Raw genomic sequence first — 16,701 nt, forward strand, 5'->3', positions numbered from 1 at the left:
TTTGGCCTGGGTCACTCCTGAAGACATATGCACCAGTATGATTGTTTGTTCATGAATCATAACCTCTGTACAATACACTGAAAAAAACCTTCCATTTGTGATTGTTTGTTTTATTGCTATTCACTTTTCACAACTTCCATTACATTATCCATTTGCACTTCTTTTCTCCTTGTTATGGCCTCACAGCTTTGATGGGGTCATAACAAAAGGTGAAAAATTTAGTTTGAAAACTCTAACCTAGTTATGCTATAAGCGACTGTTTTATTAAAGATTAGCATAGAGAGTTGTAACTATATACAATTTCAGTGCAGTTAATTCAGTTACTTTTGGTTTTGAACATCACATGTATAACAAATATTTGTCCATTCACTGCACACAAATAACCTGAGGTCTCGCTGCAGGTGAGAATTTGTCTGTCCACTTAGCTTTTAAGTTAAAGATTTGTCAATTCACATATTAAATTACTTACATTAGAGCACAGCCCAAGTACAGTTTTATGACATTTGCAATTTTCCTGACAGAACATAATTTTATTATTATTGTGGCGATTGCCATTGGACTTTCTTTGTGAGGCCAAAAAGAGAGTGGAGAGGGTCTGTCACGTTGAAGGCCCTGCAGATCTTCATAGGCGAAGCTATCAACGCTGGAGGAACTGAACATAAAGCACCATTGCTGGCCAGTGGATCATAAGGGGCCATGGCCAGTGTGCACAAGCAGCAACTCATCAACACCAATGACGCAGCGAATGGCAGAGAAAGCAGAAAAGACAGTGGGCAGCAGTAACAAGTAAGAGGATGTTTGCACGTCATAGGCAGTGGTGCGTGAACTCTGGCATGGGCTCGAGAGAGAAGCAGAGGCACCAGCTGTTGTGGCGTCGGTGCAGGTATAAAGGCGTCTTCCCAGCCATGGAGGGAGACTCCACATGGACCAACTTAGTGCAACAGAGCGTTAACAGCAGTGATGCTGCGTTGATTTGGCTCTATTCCCACCGGCTGCTGTGGGCTAAGAAAGAGGCAGCAGAGCAGAAAGTGGGGGAGTTGTGGCTGCAGGGGGCACTGAGTCATTGAACAGGCCCTGGGCAGCACTGTAGGTCCTGGCAACGACTAAAGATAACAGCTGGTGCTTACAGGGTCAACCTTTGGCAGCTCACCAATGTCACAAAGCCTGACTCGAACCTGCTCCCACATACTGAGGGTACGCCGGATCAGCTTGCTGGCTTAGCGGTGTTCAGCTCCCTGGATCTGCAGAGTGGGTATTGACAACTGGCACTCACTCCAGATGCCAGCATGAAGCCGGCGTTCATGTTAAGCACTGGACTGTGGCAATTCAGGCTGATGGCTTTCAGGCTTTGGAACGCACAGGCTATGTTCTCACACCTGATGGGAGCTGCTCTCAGGCGTTCCTGAGGATTGGTGCATCATCTGCTTAGACGACAACACGCCTAAAAGCCTGAAGTGGAGTTTCCCAGGTTATTAAGTCAGCAAACCTCTGGCTGTGCAAACTCCTCCAGAAGCGCATGAGTTTTCTGAGACGTGTCATGAGCGGGGCCAGCGTGGACACAGACCCAGGAAGGGTGGACACGGTGCACTGGCTTTGCCAACATGGTCGCAACACCACCCCGGCTCATAACGAAGGGGTGCCGCGTTCCAGTAGCATGAGGAGGCGGAGCATGCATTCACTGCTCTCCAAGCAGGGCTGGCATTCGGCGTCGCCCGGAGCAGGTGGCGAGTTCGTGTACACACGCAGGGCAGTGGCAGGCACCGTTCTTTCACAGGTGCAGGACAGGGTCGAGAGGATCATCTCCTTCTACAGTCAGAACTTGAGCAAGCCATAGCAAAACTGAATTGAATGCAATACCCGGTTGACTGCTTTCTCCAGGCTGTGCACCAACTCACCAGATGCCAGCAGAGTGATGCAATACTCCCCAGAAACGAGCCCATAACTCATGCTGCCAGGGACAGCCATTCTCACTAGGGATGTGAGTGCGACTGCACAACCCACACCGCAGAAAGGGATATAGTAGAAGGGGGTGATTTTGTGTCAGGACTCTGTGTGTGAGGACTGCGGTGAGGATTCCCAGGATGCTGTGCACCTCAAAGCAGCCTTAGTTTAAAATGTCATGTTTAATGTTGCTGGTTGAGTTGTATGCATGTCGTGTTTGATAAATGGTTATTTTTAGTTTAACTAGTGTGTTCATAGTGTCACCAACTTCATGTTTCCAGTCGCCTCCCCGTTTTCCCCCAGTCAGACCTTTTTATGTTGTTGGTTGCGCTATTTAAAAATTATTATTTTTTTAAATATTTAATTGCACTAATTGCACAGGAAATGGGATTTTCTGGTTCTTCTTCTGATTCTCTACTGATAATTTTATTATTATTATTATTGTTGTTGTTGTTGTTGTTCATATTCCATAGAAATGTGCAGCACTTTTGGTTAATGTCTTGTTCTAAAAGTGTCTTATAAATAAACAATAATAAATAAATGGTGAATATGAGATGACAACAAATTCTTTTTTCACTATATTGTCTTCCTTTTAAGTCTGACTCAGGCATTGTTTAGAATAACTAGATTGCAGAAGTTGGAGTTCTCGTTCAGTATTTTATCGATCTTTCTTTATCAGTCATTCCTGCTGTATTTCCAAATAAACGCCAGTAAACATGATACATAACGTCTGTCATCGATTTTCATTTCCTTCTGCCTCTTCAGGATTTTTCTTTTCGTCTCAGTAGCTACTTATTAGGGTAACTGATGTCCACTAGATGGCGCTAAGGCCTATTTAACTGGCATAGGCGCTGCTTTTGCGTTCTTGCTGTTTCGTTTTTAGCTAAATGCCAATGCACCACATAAATAATATGCTATCATACATATTTACAATATTTAGCTGTTCTATAGGACAACATTTTTACACTGATATTTACTCCTTTGGATCTTATTGAGAAATCTACATCAACAGATATTGATCTCATGTCACTAATTTTTAATATGTGTATTCATATTCACGTGTTAAACGTGATATCACACACTCTACTGTTCAGTGGTTGATACAATGTATGGTTTGCTTTCACTGTTCTTTCACAGCAGGCCAGTAGTAATGCTAGCACAGTGCTTAAGACTATATTTCCAGACAAAGGAAAGATGCTACACATCACTGTATCACTCTAAGTGATGCAGGTTTCGTGATCCTCGCTCCATGTAGTGCATGTTTGTATAGTGACCTAGGATATAAGTAGGTTGTGAATGACAGGACACAGGTGGTTTACGAAGTAGCCTTCTGAAGTTCTCAACAATTTTGTTCAAAAGTGTTTATTTTTTATTTCTATTTACCAAACCAGTGACATGCATTGACTTGCTTACTAAATGTTGCTCCTTAACTGCAGTTATTATTTCAAAAACGTTACATGAGGATACAAACTTGTCATCTGTGCTGTCATAAATCTGACCATGAAATATAGCGAACAATCACAGCAGCTCAAATGTGTTACATAATTACATTAAAGTTTAAAAAATGTAACAAACGCCAGAAGGATGTTTCCCCAGGCCTTCATATTCTATGCACCTATGCCTGCTGACATACCATTCCTGATATAATTTATTTCCATAGTGTAATACCTGAATATCCGAAGGCAAATACAACTTTATTTAAATAAATATGTATGAATTGAGCTGAAGCAATTATTCTGCTCTGTATGGCTTTTTTAACCTCACTCATACTGGGCATTTTATCACTATGCTAGAAGATAAATAAAACCACTCCACTGACTGGAGTGGTGGGCAGAAAGCAAACTATTTTTACTAGAAAGTATAAACGTAGGAATCAAACATGTTTAAACTATAAACATAGGAATTAGACATGTTTAAACTATAAACGTAGGAATCAGACATGTTTTAATAGTTTTAATAGCATGTGCTTTACTTTTTTTTTTATTTTGTTTTTACTAAAACACTTATGTGAGCATCTTTTATCTGTTTGGTCTGTTTACCAAGAACATATGATCATTGTCTAATATGATTTTAAAGTACTGGTACAGTAATGAGACATTTGAAGCATTTTGTATCTCCTAAACCCTATAGTACCAAATAAAGATTGATAGATACTGACTTGAAATAACCCATTTCCTGGAAAAGGATAGTGAGGGTGAAGCTCGAAGAACAACATTCCCTGGACAGAAGTCTGGAATCTTGGCCCGGTGCCAGGCCAACAAGATGAAACAAATCCCATCTCCTTCTCTCCTTTCCTCATACGAGATTGCTTTCTTGTCAGTGCCTGTTATCCTTCACCTTCTCAGGGCAAAGCTGAGCTATAAAACCCGTTTCGGGTGGTTCGGAGACTGGACAAGTAGACGAAAGGTGGACCGAATCTTACATCCAAAGGAGAAAGTAGGCGTGACAGAACTGAGGTGAGTAGAACATGTTCAAACAGTGTCTGATTGGAAGCATCCTTTAGAAAGCACATTTGTTAAAGAGGGCTGGATCACAAGTGGACTGCATTAAGACCATACTGCGTCAACCTCAGCCATGCAAATGCTTTTAGTTCTAATATAAACACTTTGACTTGATCATGTGCATGCTCATATTTATTCTAATGATGCTGTACAGGTTTTTTTTAATCATAACTGCAATTATGTATAGACTTTAACTGTAACACAATTTACAACATTTTCTATGTTGCTTCTTTGCCCTGTTGTAGAGAAATAAAAATACAGTATTTATGGCATATTCAGTACTTATATCCAAATTCTCAGTGCGCTTCTATTGGGTAGTAAGGCCTGCTCCCTGTGGTATGCATAACCTATCTTACATCTGTTGTGTCTTCTAACAGTTGCGTTAAAAAGGTTCACCGTCTGAGACTATTTAGAGAAAATGCTGCCATGCATTTAGTTCAGGAGCACTGAAGTAGTGTTACTGATGTAGACAGTAGATACTGAAGTTTCCATCCAAGTGCAGTGAAGTACACCAAGGTTTCCAGAAAAGCAGGGTGTTGTTTATCTCTCTCTCTCTCTCTCTCTCTCTCTCTCTCTCTCTCTCTCTCGCTCAGGGAAATTGACTTACATAGTCTTCTTGTAGAAAATATTTAAATGTTTTCATAGAAAATTCAAACTAACGTGTATGGGTAAAACTTTCCAGTTATTTGCTCTTGAGACCATTTAAAACCTCAATTTTGTGTTTGCAACTTTTTGTGTCTGCAACTTGCCTTACTCCAACTTTTTACACTTCTATTCCTGATACAACTAGCATGTCAGCAGTAATGTTGGGATGATGATGGTCCATGACCCAAATTATATTCAGGCACCAGAGATACTTTTCACCACCAGTGAACACCAACAATAGAAAGTGGCTAACCAATTCTACATGGTAACAGATGGGCTACTGTAATTGTTCAGAATGAAGTGACGTGCGTGTGTGTGTGTGTGTGTGTGTGTGTGTGTGTGTGTGTGTGGTAAATATGGCAAAATCCTTCTGTCTGAAATACCGATCAATAAGCACTTGTGCAGAGACACAGAAATCATTGACCTCATTCCTTGGGTATCCTGCTGCTTATACATTCAGCGAGAAGCGAAGGTTTTTTTTGCAGGGGTTTTTTAGAAAAGGCCCTTAGGCTCAGCCATAAAAACGCCATGCTTCCAGTAAGTGTTCGTTCTTGTCCTCATGTTGACCGCAGCTGCGTGCAGGGGCATGAGGCTCTGGCTCAACCTTCTGCACATGAAAGGACCCGTAGTATTTGCAGGGTGAGAAAGCTCAGTGACGACTATACTGACTTACTCACCGGTTCCCGCGTCTGAGTGGGCAGAGAGAGGGTGGAGGATTGGTTGGGGTGGCAAGGAAGTGGAGGAGGTTAAGAGAGAGACCTCTCCGTTTGTATTTGTCCTGTCCTGTATTTATTATTGTTTATTTAATGTTTATTTAATGACATTTTTGCACTATATTGGACTGTTTGCACTTGTGTAGCATGTTGTCTGTTGCACTGTTGTTTTTGTGTTGCACCGTGGTCCTGGAGGAACATTGTCTCGTTTTTGTTGTGTACTTGTATATAGCTGAAATGACAATAAAACCTCTTTGAACTTGAACTTTGAACTTGAACTTTGAACTTGAAGAAAGGGTGTCATGTGACATTCAAGGTGAATAATTAATGCATTCTGGGTCTACATGGTTACACATGTAAAAAGATGACGAGTGGAATAATCACATTTCATCAGCCCATGCTAATGTTCCAGTGTGTCAAGCAGTTATACGCTGACATACAATACTTTTGGGAGAAAGACCAGACCTGAAACTCTGCCCTTCCTTCTCCCTATTTATACTCCCATTCTTCCTCTGTTTTAGACCTGTTTCTCTTTTGGTTAAACTTGCTTCTACTGGAATTCGGAATCACTGCATCCAACAAGGAGCTCCTTGTAACCAGTAACCAGAAACCCTCATCTTTAGCTTAGTCATGAGTCACAGGGCCTTTCCTTTCTGGTTCATTTCAACGATCCTGTCTGCATCATCTCCCAGGATCTGTTTGTGTCTTCTGCCTCTCAATCCTCACTTCCTCTGCCTCTGCTTTGCAAGATTCAGTCTCCGTGGGTGATGCCTGTCTCATGGAATTGAATTCCTTCAGGGATGGAATGAGAACATTCTTTTTTACTGGGATGCTGACTCCACCCCTATGTAAAAGTCATTATTTCCTAATGCTGCCTCATCCTTCTACTGTTCCACTGGTTCACCTCCCCCTTGGCTACAAAATTAATCACCTTGGTATTGGGTTCCACCAACTCTTCTGCCTTGAGGAAGCTTTAACCTATCACTGTCTCTACTTTGGGGCATGAATGCTTGTCTAGTAAGTCTATGCTCATCTACTCCTACAACAGAGCTGCCATTTATTCCATCAAGAAAAGTGTGCCAATAACATACTCCTGTGCCATTCCAACACCTCCTTACATATTCCTCAACTAAACATCTTCAAACTGCACATATCCTACCACTGAACCACCAGTTCACCTTCCTCATCCAGTGGGCTCAGGATACCATTCCCATGCCGTAGTCCTGCAGACCCTTTCCACCTACTGGTCGGGCTGGAATTGCTTTCATCACTTTCACACATCTCATAATATATTTTTTTCCCCCTCAGACAGCCTAATCTCAACCTTCAACCTTCCAAATTTATGCCAGCTTTGTCATTTTCATCGATTCCTCCACCTTTATAGTCTGCCTAGTGGGCATTAACTTCATCCATCTCATCCCTGCTTTCCCATTATCTTCTTCCAGCCACTAGTCTGCTCCTTGGACGCATTCAGCAAAAAGAACTTCCTGTAACGCCAGACATACTGCTACACGGCCTCCACGTTCTCGGCTCAGGACGCTTAGAAACCATTAGAAACCTCCATTGCACTTCCTCCCTCTTTCTCCTCACCTTCTCTGGTTTCCTCCAATGCTCTGAATTTCCCTCCTATGTTTGACCCAAGCACATTCATCCACGACACATTTATTTTCACCATCAAGCACAACAAAACTGGTCAACTAGGACTACTCCACCGTACCTTTTCCAGTTTGACTTCCTTTTCGGTGTGACTAAACCCCTGGTGTGCCGTGTCCAATTTAGAATCATCCAAATGTCCATCCTCTCTTAGCCTCTGAAAGTGGCTCTATTGTCTGTCTCATTGACACCAATTCCACTACCAACACCTTTCCCTGGGTGGGTACTACCTGATCAGATCTCTGGCTACTCCTTTTGGATTGGTGCAGCATCCTATGAATCCAGATATGGCATCCCGGATCACACCTTCCAACTTACTGGATGCCAATCCTTGAAGCATATCATATTTACTTCTAGACCCAGATACAAGACCTCAGAAAAATGAACCAGCAGATGGTCCAGAAGTAATCTGCATTTTTGGGCCTCCATCCAGAACACTAGTCCAAAATTCACTCGCATTCTCACCTCTGCCTGCAGTCTCACAATTACCTCTTTTGCAATCTTTATTGAAGGAGTGGTCTGCATTTGTAGAATGGGATTATGGAATAACACAGTTTGGGAGAAAGCCCATGCCTGAAACTTCATTCATATCCCTATTCTTGAGTTCTCCTCCCCCTCCTGCGTTCTCATAATCACCCCTGCTTAACCCTCATTGAAACTGTGGTCTACACTCACAGAAAGAATGTTTCAGCTAGTTTCATCATCACTGACGGTCTTGTTAACATTCACAATATAGACATACTGATCTTAACTAACAGGCTTGTATCACCATACCACATTCATACACAGAAGTTCAAATCAACCAACAACTTGTAAATATGGAAATATAAAATATAATAAATATAATACAAATGTTGGTTAATTTAGCCCATTTTAAAATAGAATGAGAATACCAACCTGCTAAAACTTTGTGCTTAGTGCAAATGCAAGCATCCCCCCCCCCCCCACACACACACACAATATAGGGAGAGTCTATTTAATTGTATCAACTGGGATTTAGGTGTCAGACATCACTTTCCCGAAGCCTGCATCAACAGGACCTTATCTGATGAATGCTTTAGGAAAGGACTGCAGCCAGGAGAGAGACTACCCTCATCTGATGTCCTCTGAGCACGAACCACATTAAAACAGTGTGCTTAGCTGCAGTTAAGCGGATAGGATGAGCGCTCACTCTCTCAGATGCGTCACACTGCACACTTTCACAGATATAGACATAACCCTCGACATATGAATATGTATGGCCTAGGCACAAATAGTTAATACACTAAAAAGAATAACAGCATGCATATGAACGGCGATTTTGATATGCCAAAAATATTAAGTGCTTCTTTTTCCATTGTTTTGAACTGAGGGCCTCAAAACTGATATTGTCCCCACTCATTTAATAGATTTGTACTTCATAGCCCTGTTCGATATTTAAAATATCTGTTAAATGTGCAAGTTATGTTTACCCCACAGGGACGTGCCCGCACAAGTATGGGTGGAGATGACAATATCAAAACAAAACCTCGCTTGCCTCCTAAACCCCAGCTCAGAGGAGGCGGGCCGCCCATCGCTGCACACGTTGTCCAAGGAAAGGTGGGAGAGGAGCACCATCAGATGAGACACAGCAGACAGAAGCCATCACACGCAGTGAACGAGAACGCAGACCGCAGACCAAAGTGTCTGAATTCCCCAGTTCACACTAAGCCAGTCCCTAAGCCTCGCCTACGCAAGCCTCCAGCCCTAGCAGACGGCCCTTCCCAGCCTGTCGCCGCTGGCAATGTAAACGTCTCCGGCAGAACCTCGTTATTTGGGAGCATTGTCCCAAGTATGTCACATCACTGTGTGTTAACTGTTTGCTGAGCCTACGCACAAATTGTCAAATATGTCCACTCTACTCTGTTTAAAGTAAATAATTATTGTTTTATATATATATATATATATATATATATATATATATATATATATATATATATATATATATATATATATATACATATATATATAAAATTCATCCTAGCGGGTGGAAGTGGCTCAATTTTGCCTCCCTGGACAGTATTCTGTCCTTGCCTACGTTATCATGGCAGCAGGTGTGAGATAACCCATGACCCAGAGTGTAAGGACCGTCACCCTGCTGCTTTAGGTCACATCAAGAGAGAAGGTATCAAGCAGCATGAGAAACCGAGACGGGTTCCTCCCAATATACCTCTACCGCCAAGACCCCTACCCAAAGCGCCACGAGAGATCATCATCACAAATGGTGAGCCACAATATAATTAGCTGTCATGTATTACACAATAGTGAAATATCCAATTAGTGTTCAGTCAGTCAATGAAGATTTTATTAAAATTCATTAAAGATTTTCATTGAAGTCTAATATTAAGTTTGTACTATTAAGTCTGAATGGACTAAAACAATATTGTAAAAGTATATACTTTTTGAGCTGAAGTATGCATTTCTTCATTATAGTTTGTCCAAGCTGTCTTGGCCAGGTTGGTGCAAGTGAAGAATGGTACATCTTTGTTTATTTGATAGCTTATTTTAAGTGCAGTTTAACAGTTATGACTCACCATTTCACATTCTGATAAACAGAAAAAGAAATGAATATTATATGTGCCAAAATGTTTATATGCCGAGAGCAAGACGCATGAAGACAGGGATGTCTTGCATACCTGGTTAAGTGGACGCCAGTACGTTCTATGTCCCCCAGTTTGTCATGGAATGATGTACTCTGTGTGTACATATCAAGCCATCGTAATTTTGTATCTGGCCCGAGTGCCGATGGGCGTGGAGCAGGACGCACAGACCTCCCCCTTTGTGCAAAACATTTATTGACACTAGACACGTGAAACAGAGGTGGCACTCACATACAACGTTCACGATAAACATAACCATACATTTAACGAAGACAGATGTACATTTAACAGAAACTACACAAACCAACGTTACCACTACACAGATTCAATTAAACACACACGTAGCGACAATGACCAACGATGGGCGCACATACGGACAGGGGTTTAAATAGCCGTGGGACGTTGACATAATCCTGTAAACGTGTGTGCAATCCCGGGGGGCTTGGCTACAACACAAGCAATACACACGTTATCCCCCGCACCGTGCGGGCTGTACCACGTGACTTAAGGGGAGGAGCAGTCCGTGAACAGCCAGAATGTAGTTGGATGAGGATTTATAGGAAAAAAAGTTCAATTAAGGAAAGTCAGGAATGGAAGGATTCACTGAGTCTGAAAAAAACATTTAATTACACAGAAACATCCCCTCAGGGGAACTATTTTAGCTGTTTATGTTTAGTCTCGTCCAAAACACAAGCACAAAGAGATATTTCAGTGGTCAAACCAGGAAATCCTGGAATAAGGCAGAATATAGAGTTTAGGGCTTTCCCTACTAATTTCTAACCTGCCTGATTAAATGTATCATATATAATTCATAAGTTTGTTAAGCAACTTTCTTTTTAGCTTGAAGCAGTTGGTATGGCAGGGAAAACAAAAACATCTTCCCTTTAATGAAGAAGACAAACTCTGTTAGATGTTTTTTTTATACATCTACAACACTGATTACTTATACAATATTCTGTTTTGGTTGATTTTTCAGTAGGGGGAATTGCTGACTGTGATGGGGTTTACATGGATGCTGACACATCAACACAGAGTGACTACTGGTCCATCACACCAGAAGAAGCACTGGGTACTGAGCATACTTATATAAAACCAATATCATCTATTATTAAAGGCCAATTACTTTGTGAGGTTCACCATATGCTGGTTCTCTGCATTTGTATTTCCATCAGAAAATTTGACTTCTCTGAGTGGTGCTGTACAGGAGCTCCATCCAACCAAGCCCATTCCAGCTTCAAGAAAATGTGAGAAACAAAAGCTAAGAACTCAGGAACACCTAAAGCCTCCGGAAACTGAATCTATAACCTTGGAGAATTTGAGGAGTGAGCTGTGTAGACTGCTGTCGAGTGAAGACCGGGAGAGAAATGGAGATACTAAGAAGCCCAAAAGTACTAAGGACCTGTGGGTCAAGTTCATACTCTCAAAAAGACTCACTCGGCCAGCGAGAGGGCAGTGGAAGTTTCCTCAGATAGAACTCTGTCCATTCCAATCTCAGAACAAAGCACATACCATAGGAGACAAAACCCGAAGGATCCCCACGGAGGACCCTGGAAGAGAAGCCATGCAAAATGTCCTGTCAGTCCCTATGGAAAATGAACCACTTAAAAAGCACACATCCAAGACATCAAAATACCACGAACATTCAACTGCTGCTATGCTGCCCTCTTCTGGTTTAGAGGTCTATGGGGATTCTAAACCGAACAGTGATACTTCCCAGAAATGGTCTATGAAGAGCTTATGGCAGGACCGTTGTGTTGTGAAAGACAAAGGGATCCTGAGCCAACTTACTAAGGAAAAACTTCTCCTTCAGGAGGTATTGCAGTCATTGGGATGGGGGGGGGGGGGGGTAAATATGATCCACCACTGTTATTGCTTATTGACAGGTTTGACTTCATATTTACACTTTTGCATTACTCCTAACTGTTTTTAATACCTCCATGTCTAACCTACTGTGTGTGTGTGTGTGTGTGTGTTTCTGTCTCCACTTCAGAGTATGTACGAAGTATTCACTTCTGAGCAGATGTATCTTGATGGGTTGACTGTAGCTGTGGATCATTTCCAGAACTCGCAGGAACTGAATTCAGTGTTAACATCCATAGAGCACAAACTGTTATTTTCTGGTCTGTGCCAGATTAGAGAGATCAGTCAAAAGTAAGTCACCCCTCTAGACACACACATTTTACAGTTTCCCAAATAGACAAGTGCAGCTATGAAAAGATTTTCCAATGCGCAAAAAACGAGTCATATTCGGATGATTACATTAATGAGATGCACGTTACAATGTTCTGCATATGTAGGTGTGTAAGTATGTGTTATTAATTAAGTGCATTTAAAATTGTTTTTGTCAATCAAAGTAGTATGCAAAGTATTCTCTTTATACCTCTGTCTATGGCTATGTGTGTTTCTAGTTTCCTGAGTTTGATGGTACAGAAGTTGGACTCTAGTTTGTTTTGTGATGTCATCTGTGATGTTGTTCATCAGTATGCCACTGGTCCATTTGATTTTTATGTGGATTACATCCGCAACATGCCTTACCAGAAGCAGGCACTGATCAACCTGAGGTAAGGAACAGCCACCAGCTGTCACATAGTGCTTATATGTTTTACCCAGGAGTGCTTGGTCACTCACATGCTTAGGGCTTGTGTCCTCACAAGGAAGGAGAGCCCTCGGGTTGTGGAAGTTTTAAGCAAGCTGGAAGAACACCCTTGTTGTAACCGCCTGCCCCTGGAGTCGTTCCTGTGCCTGCCTTTCCAGAGGATCTCACGCCTCAAGATTCTCATGGAGGTAAGTGATGCAGTGAAGGTCTGAAGGAGAAAATGAGTGAACACGATGTCCAAGCATGCTCTACTCTAGAAATGCTGACATGTTTTATCCACTGTAGATGGTGCTAAAGAGGACAGGCTTGGGCTCGGACCTTCGAGTTTCAGCAGAGGGAGCAGTGAGGGAGGTCTCCAAGGTAAGCACGCTGCTGTTTCATCTCTGGGGCATGTCTTGCTCCAAGGTGTTGACTCTGTTAGTGTTGCAGATCGGGCGTCCACAAGCACAAGTGCAAACGTTTGTTATTGCAGTTTGGTCAGTTCTGTAATCTGTGCACTGTGTGTCTGCAGGTGTTGGAAGCATGCAATAGAGAAGTGGGCAAAATGAAACAGATGGAAGAGTTGGTGCACATTGCCAACAAAACAGCCTTTCAGTGCAAGGTAAACATGACTTTGGTCCTTCATTTTTTTTCTAATAGATGTGTGGTAAAACAAGTGGAATAATGTTTATTTTTCTACTCATATGAAAAGTATTTGGTATATTTTAACTCTGTCTAATTTGTTTATTCTGCCTGTATGACGTTTGCATGGCTCTCTCTCCTTGTCTATCCAGTCTCTACCTCTGGTATCATCATCACGCTGGCTGGTTAAGGAGGGGGATATGGTTCAGCTCTCTTTGAATGAGAACATTTTTAGCCAGAAGAGAATATCTTCTGTACATTTGTTTCTCTTCAATGATCTTCTACTGGTGACCACAAAGAAAGGGTGATGATGATGATGATGATGATAACAATTTTCTAATTACTATAATAACTTTGCAAACTATCCTTGTAAGATTTTTGTTTTGTAAAATATCAAAGAACAGCTTTCTCTTTTGCACATTGCCACACTCATTAAATTCCTCTTTACTCCATTAAAGGGAAAAAATGTATTTATTGAAACCGATCCTTTTGTGTGCGTATATATACATATCTACTTGTCCATGGTTTTCAACGATAATGTTGTGTTGTGGAGGCTAGATCAGACAGGTACGTGGTGTGTGATCATGCCCACCGTTCCCTGATCGAAGTAAGCGAGGGTGCTGAGCTAGAGCAGGACCTGGACGGATGTGATCTGAACCTCATCTTTCAACTGGCTCTTGTAAAGAACCACAGAGGGGCCACGTCCCATTTCTTGCTACAATCCTCTACCCAGTGAGCAGATTTGTCAAACACACACACACACAAAAAAACAAAACAAACACCGCTGAGACACAGCGCGAGTGCACACACACATGCACAAACACAGGGAATCAAAATTAATTTCCCTCATGGTAACATCTCAATGTGCAACGTGAATAAAATACACTTCCCAGTGCATATTTTAATCTACAGCTGTAAAGGTGTCGCAGAGATGGTCTTAATGCCGTCTCTCTTATACTGTCAGAGCAGAGAGAGATGCCTGGCTAGAGTTGCTGAGTACTCAGAGGAGTGCAGACGAAGGAGTGTATGAAGAGTGGGGTAAGTTCCATTGCTTAGGCTTGCTCTGACAGACTCCCTAGCTAAGGAGCATCTCATAATCTCTGATCTATAAAATGAATAATAATAACTGTGTGTGTGTTGGTCCATTGCATTCTTTAAACGTTATCATGGCCAAACCATGCTGGAATTCCAAGCTTGTCATTCATAGCACTGTCCTGCCCTTAATTGTGCACTAGAGGGTGTGCTTGTCAATATTTTACGTAACACTAGCTTTTCCACATATACGCAATACTGAATTGCAGCAAGGCCAATTATGTGTTGTATTTGTTTCAGATTGCCCTCAGGCGCGGTGTGTTGAAGTGTACCATGGAAACCAGCCAGGAGAGCTCAGTCTAGAGCGAGAAGACATAGTCAGCATCTTCCACAAAACAAATGATGGTACTCTCCGTGTACAAACACAAAATGCGTACACTCCTTGTTTAAAAGATTAGGGAAGCCTATAAAATAGGTATATGTAGTGGGCCATACTGCTTTAAGCCAGTTCTGAGATGTAATCGACTGTGATCACAGTTGAACACTGTACAAGCCATGCCAGGCTGCTCGTATCGCAAACACACTTCAGTGGAGACTCAGGACCTCAGTGACACACTCCGCTCTCTCTGTGTCAGGGTACATGGAGGGCCGACGACTTCATGACGGGCAGATCGGCCGGTTCCCCGCCGCGTGCGTGGTGGAGATCTCCAGCGAGCATGTGCAGAGACGACACTTGCGTGAGCGCTACCACGTCCTCCAGACAGCCGCGCGCATGCTGAAATGGCACATTCGCCAGGACTGCCACACCACCAACTGCTTCCGATAGCAACATGGCAATGGGGTCCATTTCAAATCATTGTCTACAGGTCAAATGTGTTATGGCCGAGGTTTTTACAATGCATCGTTGGTATTCTACATGTAGAAGCCACAGACAACTAAATGTGTGTATGATTTATATGAGTATGATGTTACCTGGGTAATGTTGTCACACTCTACAGGGATGTAAACCATGGAAGTGTTTCCTGATAGAATATGAAAACAAAATAATAATAATAATAATAATAATAATAATATATTTTAATGTAATTTTCATTTTCAGTCCAAATTCTCAAAGTGCCTTATGTAGGAAATATACATTTTATGTGATAATATATATATTAAATAGAGTACATTAACATAAACTAATAAATCAAAAATTAAACAAAAATGACAAAATGTTATTGGTGATGTATCTAAATATTTATTGATATTTTGCAAGTATCTTTCTCTTCTCTTTACTGCCATGCCATTGAGCTTCACTTTAAAAGACCTTTTCCAGCTGTGAAATTCAGGCTTCATGAGGGCCTTCTGATGCCAGTGGAACTGTACATTGATGACTTTTGAAGGACACTGTCTGGTTCATGGCAAAGCCAAAAGTAATATAGTGCAGAGAATTTAATTGTATGCATTTTCATTTGAACTGAACATTTTTGCTGGTCTCATGAAAAAAAGGTTGTACTTAATATTTATTATTATTATTATTTACATTTTTGATTTTCAACCAATTAAAAGAAACATTTTCAACTTCTCAAATTTATACATTTTTGTTTTACTTGTTTAAAGTTTCATACATCCTTGTTTTGTTATTAATGTTAGTTATCTGTGCATAAAAAACTTTTATTCTGAAGTGCCTTCCTAGAGTTAAGATATAGTTATGTTTTGTTTATTTGAATCACAATCATAATCATAATCAAATGTATTGTTCCAAACGGTAGATTTGTCTTACAGCATTAAAGCAAACATTAAGTGCTATAAAAACAATAACAGTGGACAGAAAACAAATATACTAGGGAAAAGACAGTATAAAATGCAGCCAACTAAATGTTAAAACAAACAAAAACAAGCATCAAACTTATACAATTATATTAAATCAGATAAAAATGAACTAAATCACTCTTTACAGTGATCAGCTTTCATTGCACATAATACAGAGTGCTTGAGTCTGTTTCTGATGGCAGAGGCGTTGTTTCAAACCAGGCAAGGCAGCTAACTGCTTGGAGCCCCTGGCCAGGGGGGGCCCCCCGATGGCTGACACACAATTTGTAATGACAGTATAAGGTTTGAAACCCCTAAGGGGGCCCCGTGAAGCTTTGCCTAGGGCCCCAACACAGTCTAGAATTGGTTCTGTCTCATGGTAGAAGTTCAGATTCATTATTCAAGATGTGGGAGGGATTATCGATGGTGTTTTTCCCTTCGCTATACCTGTTTGTCCAGATGTCAGGAAGGGAGGCCTGCGGTTCACCAGCAGTCCTGCAGAGTGGCATATTATGGTGGCGTGAATCTGTATTTGGTATCTTACAAGCAGGGCTGGACAATATGATAACACAGTGTGCCTTTGTAAT

At 41.5% G+C, this 16,701-nt stretch overlaps 1 protein-coding gene and 1 long non-coding RNA gene across 2 annotated transcripts; both read left to right on the forward strand.

Annotated features, from left to right (window-relative positions):
- The first annotated feature begins 9,658 nt into the window (after positions 1-9,658).
- Positions 9,659-11,335, forward strand: LOC113575891. The gene is made up of 3 exons (XR_003410449.2): positions 9,659-9,695; positions 11,048-11,140; positions 11,244-11,335. It is a non-coding gene; the product is annotated as an uncharacterized LOC113575891 (long non-coding RNA).
- Positions 11,336-12,597: 1,262 nt separating this feature from the next.
- Positions 12,598-15,146, forward strand: LOC113575911 (ephexin-1). The gene is made up of 9 exons (XM_027007741.2): positions 12,598-12,632; positions 12,726-12,855; positions 12,953-13,027; positions 13,179-13,268; positions 13,441-13,592; positions 13,847-14,020; positions 14,253-14,326; positions 14,621-14,725; positions 14,956-15,146. Exons 1-9 carry the CDS (start codon positions 12,598-12,600, stop codon positions 15,144-15,146), a joined length of 1,026 nt encoding a protein of 341 aa, XP_026863542.2.
- The last annotated feature ends 1,555 nt before the right edge of the window (positions 15,147-16,701 follow it).

This window comes from Electrophorus electricus, chromosome 3 (assembly GCF_013358815.1).
Source record: "Electrophorus electricus isolate fEleEle1 chromosome 3, fEleEle1.pri, whole genome shotgun sequence".
NCBI classification, from domain to species: Eukaryota; Metazoa; Chordata; class Actinopteri; order Gymnotiformes; family Gymnotidae; genus Electrophorus; species Electrophorus electricus.

Coding starts and splice junctions, on each gene's coding strand:
- LOC113575911 (XM_027007741.2), top strand. CDS start 12,598: ATGCCTTACCAGAAGCAGGCACTGATCAACCTGAG. Junction 13,028..13,178: donor CAGTGAGGGAGGTCTCCAAG/GTAAGCACGCTG, acceptor GTGTGTCTGCAG/GTGTTGGAAGCATGCAATAG. Junction 14,327..14,620: donor AGGAGTGTATGAAGAGTGGG/GTAAGTTCCATT, acceptor TATTTGTTTCAG/ATTGCCCTCAGGCGCGGTGT.